Below are 6972 nucleotides of genomic sequence, written 5' to 3'. Positions count from 1 at the left end.
CCCAGCCCAGCCGCCGGTCCCGCTCCGCCGCCATCGCCATGAGCTTCTTGTTGTGAGTAACCGCGGCCGGGGGGGGGGTTTGGGGGCGAGGCGAGGGGCCCCTCTCCGCGCCTCCCTTCGTCCCCTGCCGCCCGCTGCCTTTGTGCCCCCCTCCCGGCGGCCGCGGGCCCCGAGGCAGCGGCAGGAAGGCGGAGGGGAAGGCTTCGTGGGGAAAACACCCATCTTCCGCTCTTTAATTTTAACCTTCCCCTCGTTATGTGTACTCCGGAGAGCGGTTCAAAGTTAATTCCGGGCTCAGGCTGCCCGGCAGGGTGGATGGCGCTAATGAGGGGGGGGGGGGGGGGTGTTGTTGGCCGCGGCCCTAAAAAGCTCCTCGAGGGGCGAGGGGCGCAGGAGCCGGCATCTCGCAGTTTCGCTTCGTAGACAACAACTGGCTGAACTTCGGTCCCTCCCCGTGGGGACAAAAGACGAGGTACTTGTGACAATTACCGCGAACCGGTTGAGTGACCTATTAATTAAAGAGGAGATGCGCTCTAGGGAAGGCAGGGAAAACGCAAGCGGCCGAAAAAGGAGCCCTGGCGGGGCGAAGCTCGCCCAAGGCCCTTGCTCCTCCGAGTGCCGTGCGAGCAGCGAGCGGGACTGCTGCCAAAACCTCTGACACTGGGTACAGGCTCACATTGATCACCACCAGCTGTACCAGCAGCCTGCTTCCCGAGGAGACGCTTCACCAGCGACCGGGCTCTGCGTGGGGACGGGTAACACCACCGCCAGCTACCATCCTCTGAACCTCCTCCTGGCCTTTCTCTTGTAACCCTGCTGCACCACAGCAGCTTGCCTGTAATTGCACTCACGCTGCCGTGCCCCACGAGGGATTTGAAAGGCTCCTCTCAGCCGCAGGGCCGGGGCTGCGAGTCAGAGGTGGGCACAAATTGACCGTCCGCGGCTCCAGGAGCGCTGCTCCTAATGAGAAGCCCAGCTGTCCCCCTCCGTCATCGTTCTCAGCTGCTGCAATGGGGAAGGGGGACAGGGTTTCTCAGCCGACGGTGTCCTGGGAGTCTGGTTTGCAAATTAGGCAGCCTCACGCTCCGTGGCATTTGGCTAACTGGTAACGGAAAAGCGTGAAACCCTCCACCCTCTGTCACAGGCAATAATGAGATTTTTGTTGCTTTTTCCAGACCCTTCTGAAACCTAGGAAAGCAAACCTTCCCCCCGCTCACCCCCGCCTCCATTGTTTCCAGTAGTCCTGCTGGTTGAAAAATAGAAATGGAAACTGAAGTTGTCGCATGGCAAAGCGAGAGATGCTGGCAAAGCTGTCACAGCTGTTGTTGGCAGAGTGTGGTCAACGACACCTCATTTGCTCATCTGCAGTTTAGAAATGGATTTTTACAAAACAATTTCCTGAGATGCCCAGTAGGCCTCAGGGAGACCAGGAAGGCTGTGTGTGTTACTTGCAAGTGCTGATTATTTTTCTTAGTACCCAGAAAGTCAGCATCACCTTTTTTCCAACTTCGTGTTATCTTGATAGAGCTATTTGGTGACAGCAGTCGGACATCTTTACACTTGTACTGATGTAGTAGTTCAAACTTTTATTTTGTGTTGCAAAACCCTCACATTTTCATAGTACTTTTAAAACAGATTTTCAGAGTGTTTTTTTTTCTCCCCCTTTTTCACCACAAGTTTCCTTGGTCTGGAGGTAACAAAGTTGTATTTTGTCTGTGTGGTCCTGTTCTCTTTTTGTGAACAGGCTCGCGATTTTGAACGCGCAGTAGAAGTGCAGCAGCTCAGGGCTGTCAGTGTTTAGAAACACTTTCTGAATGATGATGAACCTGTCACACAGGTTTATCATCAGCCACTTGGCTGCAGTTTGTCAGCTTGACACTCGAGTACGGTATCAAAAGCCACGTTCTGCTCGCAGACTTTGTTTGCTGTCAAATAGCAGGGTGATTGTGCTTGGATAACACAGGGTGCTTGGGGCCCCCCTCGCAAGCCGGTTGCACGGTCCTTGTCCACTGACGAATCCGTTGCTATTCTTCTCTGTTGCTAGGGCCAGTGACATATAAAGCTACATGGGGAGAAAAATCAAGGGAAACCATTGTCTTCTCTCGCTATGGATAACATTATAAAAAGGGTGTCTTTTGAGACGAGTCACTGAATTAATACAACTTGGTTTTGACAGCAATTGTTATTCTCAGTGTCACCATCTTCTCTTTCTGATCAGTTTCTTCCTTTCTGAAAACACTTCCTATAGACTTCTGCAATGGTTAATAGGTGATCCCATTAAAAAATAAATGATTTTAAAAAGGGAATTGAACTAGAAAATATCTCTAGTTCCAAAAAAATTCAACTTGACAAGTTCTTTCTAAAAGAACTTACAGCTTAGTTGCAGGTACGGTAGCTTACATCTCCACGAAAAAAAAAAAAATAAAGATAGTTCTGGTAGGCGTGCCATATGGTAACACGCTGGTGTTATCCTACGCTGGCAAAAGTTATGTAAAAAAGCAGCTAGATAAAAGTAATTTATTTTTAAAAGGAAAGTTTTTTTTTTTTTTTATTGGTGTTATGAAACCCTATTTTTTTATTGATTTTTTTAATAAAAGCTGTCTGCATAGTCTGTAAATCCCTCTCAGAAAATTCCAATGTATGGTGTTCCAGGAGTTTCTTAATACTGGATTTGTCTAAGCAGTCATAAGTGGTGAGACCTTGGCAGAGTAAGAGCTGATGGAAACGCCACGTAATGGTGGGGATGAGTAGCCCTTGTTTGAGGGGGGAATTGGTTTATGAATCAAAATGAAGTTAACTTGTAAACCAAAGAGGGGAAAGATGTGCTCTTTGCTACCTCACACGGTATGGTAGAGCCTCTAGCAGTTTGTTCTATGTGGGGGTTGTTGTGGTGTGCTTTTTGGTTGTTTTTTTTTTTTTTTTTTTTGAAGTCAGAGTTTCTCTGTGTCTGAATCTGTGGGGAAGGTGCAGTGGGACATTCCTCTTTCCCTTACGTCTCTTGTGGAACAGCATCAAAATCAGAGCTGGTGGTTTTGTTTCCGGATTTAAGAGTGTTATGGGCCTCCCGAATTCCCAGCCTGCTCCTGCTCTTGAACATCGTGGCTATTTCTTTCTCCTTTAGCTTTCCTCGATGCTCAGTTGCTGCTACTTAACCTGTTGGAAAAGCTGTTTAAAGTGGGCAGAGTTCCTCAGCTTACTCTAGTCCAACAGAGCAGCTGAGCGCTTCGTGAGTGCTCCTTCTGTAATTAAAAGCTGGAGATGTGTTTCTCTCCTCTCGAGCAAGGACTCCCACAGCAGACTGTTAGGCACTTCTGAACGGGGATTTCACTCACTGAAAACCAATGTGTAGGCATTCACAGACCGTTAGAAACGGCACGCGTGCTTGTCCAACATCAGATGATTTTGTTCTCTTTATTTTAAAATACAGGTTTTACAGGAGAGAGCGTGACCTGTTCTTTGCTTTGACTAGTGTAATACTGCTGTGCCGGCTGGGTTCCTAGAGAAGAGATCAGGGTAAAGGCTTTGGGAACATGAATATGTTGCCTTACCACAAAATTGATGCATTCAATTCTTTTATTTTTTTTTTTTTTGAAGAGTACTGGGAATGAAAGGTTTCAGCTTGCCTATGAGTAAATCAGAGAGGGGATTGCAAAACGTATTGCCAAGTTTTTAAAGATTTATTTATTTTTGTTAGGCCTTAATAACTGTAATTTTGAGTTTTGAGGAACCCAGAAGGATTCTTTAGAGGTAGAGTTCATATGGATTCAGCTGTGACCCTGAACTACACAGGAAGTAGTTTTTCTACTTTTCTTTTTTTCCCCTCTTTTTTTTAGCTGCTTATATTTTTCACTGAATGGTCGGCTGTTGAAATACACACTCTCATCTGAAGTTGGTGTGTCATGTTGTTCAAGCACATCGTTCCAATTGCAGTGTTAACTCTGTGTTTAATTCCTGTTTTGAAAGGCTTGCTGTCAAGAGATTTGCCCCTTGGCTGGCAGCTCGTCGCTTTTAAGGAAGGGAGAACCAAAGAACAGCAAGCTTCCAGAAACCATGGTGATGAATGCAGCATTACAGCTCACACGGAAGTGTCCATGTTCCCCTTGCACTACCTGTAGTACAAGTCATTTTCCAATTCTCAGACTGCTGAAAAACACCACTTAAAGTGCGCTCCCCTCCTCGCTTGTCTTTGCCAAAGACCATAAAACAGTTTGTTAGCGTGCAGTGTGCTGATGCACTTGTCATCCTTCTTACGAGCTGGTTGAGGAAGCTAAACAGCAGAAAACTACGAATTCCTTTTTGGCAGGATTAGTTTTTTGCTAATTTAGCTACTGGGGGTGATGGTGTAGCGAGACTAGGGGATGGTGCTGGAGTAGTGGAAGCAGCAGGAGTGTGTGGACATGGCAAAAGCCAGGGAGGAGGATTCTTTCTTTTCCATGCAAACTTGCAGTTGAATTAGCTTGGGTGTCTGATCAGACCTCAGATTTAATCCGGCTCTGTGTGCATTGCTGCCTTCTGAGACAGTTGAGTCCTTGCTGTTCCCTGGTCACCGATTTTGTTCTTTCTGGATGAGTTTGGTGAAATGTCTGCTTGTCACAGTAACCTAACGTAAGCTTCTTAAAAGCAGCTGACCAAATTTGCATACCATGAAACGCAAATGAATTGGAGCCAGCAGTGCTGGAGTGCTGCTGCCTTATCGGTAAGGGCGGCGGTAGGGGACTGCAGAGCTCAGTTTACGCAGGCACTGGCTTCGTGTCGGAAAGAATGAGTCTGCCTCTGAGTAACAGAGCTGGGCAGACCCCACTCAGCCTGCAAGGTGCTTGGAATTGGGCTTGAAAAGAAGGCTTTCCACTAATAGGCTATTTTGGGGCACACCTCGTTGGTGAAGTGAAGGATTGACACTTGCAGATGTTCTCGGATGCTTCTCTCTCCACATGGAAGCCTCAGTTTAAAGTGAAGAAACAAATACGCCAAGAGTGGCATTGTTCAGCGTGAAAGTTGTGTGTACTGCATGGCAGTGGATGTCCGGTCTTAATTGCTTCCTAATTGTTTGTTTTTATGCCACAATTGCTTTCCCTTGTTTGTTCTTCTCTCTGTGTTTGCAATGTAAGTGGAGCTATGCAATTAGCTGTTTACATTTGTCAGATGAGAACGGTGGTGGAACAAGGATCGCTTTTAGGGGAGGATTTGAGCAGGTGTGACGTAGCTTGGCTTTTAATCTGAATTTAGGATCTCATCGTGGCAACAGGGAACTCTGGTAAGGACAGCCCAGGGGTCCCGCTTACAACTTAGGGTGTATGTGTCCTGCAAGATACGTCTTTTTTGATTGAAAAAGGATGAAATAAGAGAAGCATTGGGTTTGAGAGTCACAAGCGTGATAACATCATGCCCAAGGCTGGCAGAGTGAAGCTGCTTGTTTGGCTTAGAGAAGTAAATTGCTGCATTTAATTATGCCACCTTAAGTCTTACGTAGTGAGCAGTAACAGATTCTGCTGCCAAAGCTATCAATAAGCCTTTGACCCACAAATCAACTTAAACCACAGAATATGCTTTGAAGTGCTTCTAGCATTTGTAAACTAAGCCATTTCGTATTAAAATCGAGGCACAGTGAACTTGCTGTTTGGTTTTTGTCTTTTTCAAATATGCAGAGAGGGAGGTTGTGGGCTGTCTGTATTGAAATGCTGTAGAATCTGGTTTTGGCTATAGCCAAATATAACTTAATTACTTTTCACAGATTTTTTTTTTTTTAATTCCTCTAGTCTTTAAATGTAATGAGGTGGGACTATAAGGGTCCAGTGCTTTGTCATATCTGTGCGTGTTGCTTTTTTAACCGTGGCATTTCCTTCCCTTCCACTTCCATAGCACTTCTCTGGCACTGTCTGTCATTCTTGTAACTTCACCGGCTGCACACATGCCAGAATCACCGAAGAGAAGTTGCAGAGGACGTATTTGCAGCCATGTGAGCTGCTGTGCTTTAGGAAGGTTGACATAGGTGAATGATGACAAAAGTGGGAGGAAAAACTGGAAAAGTCCTTTTTAAAAGTGTCTCTGTGGGACAACTATGGACAAGAAAATTGCTGTTCTTGGAGTATGCAGCGGGAACTCTTTCAGAGGAAGAGATCTGTTCTGTTTTCCTCTTCTGGGATGAAACACACCAAATGTTAAAATTGAGCAGGGTGCTACAGAATTCCCTACAGAGCTGTCGTGCATTGTGACTAGGTTATCTGAATCCATGTGTGCGCAGCCTTGTTGGATCAGTTTGAAGCAGGTGGTAAAGAAATAACCACAAAGTTACGCAGCTTTGTGCACTGTAGCAAAATGCTTTGTGCGTCTCAGAAGTGTTCTTTTGTATTCAGGTGGTGGCTTCTCATTTCTAATAAATAGGCTGAGTCAGCAGACACCACATTCATGCGTACGAGATGGTAATTTTGTGTTAATAAATAGGCAGCTCCCCACAGTGAATTCACGAAGGTGAAAGCAGTTTATCCTTGCAAATATATTTTTGAAACATTGAAAAGCAGTGAATTGCTGATGACTTGGAAGTGAATTCATTCAGTCTTCACTGGATTTTTTTCACTTTTTCTTCGGATAAGGTGCACCTTCTTGGTCCTCTTAGGCCCTTCAAATCACTGACTTCTGTTGCATGGCTGTAACTTGCATATTTAAGGGGACTTTCTCCCTGCCTCCTCCAGCTCACAGCTGTTCCTCGGCGGGAATCCATTCCTTTTGTTATTCTTACATACCTCCTGTGATCCTTGCCATATTTCAGTTTAGTTTTATTTGAAGCTTGCTCCCTTCCCACCTTCTTGTTTTGCTTGCCTATCACTGCATATTATCTTTTCATTTGGTTGCTTGCCTTCAGAGTTAATTACTTGTGTCCTAGGGATATGAGCACTGCTGACGTACAAAATCTTTCTCCCTTCTTCAGTGAAGAAGAACGTGTTGCAGACTAGAGCTGGGAACGCCTGAATTTGC

The 6972-nt window shown here is 45.8% G+C and overlaps 1 protein-coding gene across 1 annotated transcript in view; it reads left to right on the top strand.

Moving 5' to 3' along the window:
• Positions 1 to 6972, top strand: part of MOB1B (MOB kinase activator 1B) — a 35697-nt gene continuing 28725 nt past the window's right edge. The window contains exon 1 of the mRNA XM_032187077.1: positions 1 to 52. Within this exon, the coding sequence (XP_032042968.1) occupies positions 39 to 52 (14 nt within the window). The 5' untranslated portion in view covers positions 1 to 38. The remainder of the gene's footprint in view (positions 53 to 6972) is intronic.

The sequence above is a fragment of the Aythya fuligula genome, chromosome 4 (genome assembly GCF_009819795.1).
Source record: "Aythya fuligula isolate bAytFul2 chromosome 4, bAytFul2.pri, whole genome shotgun sequence".
Taxonomy (NCBI): Eukaryota; Metazoa; Chordata; class Aves; order Anseriformes; family Anatidae; genus Aythya; species Aythya fuligula.
Note: the sequence above shows the minus strand (reverse complement) of the source record. Positions and strands in the feature narration are given on the sequence as shown.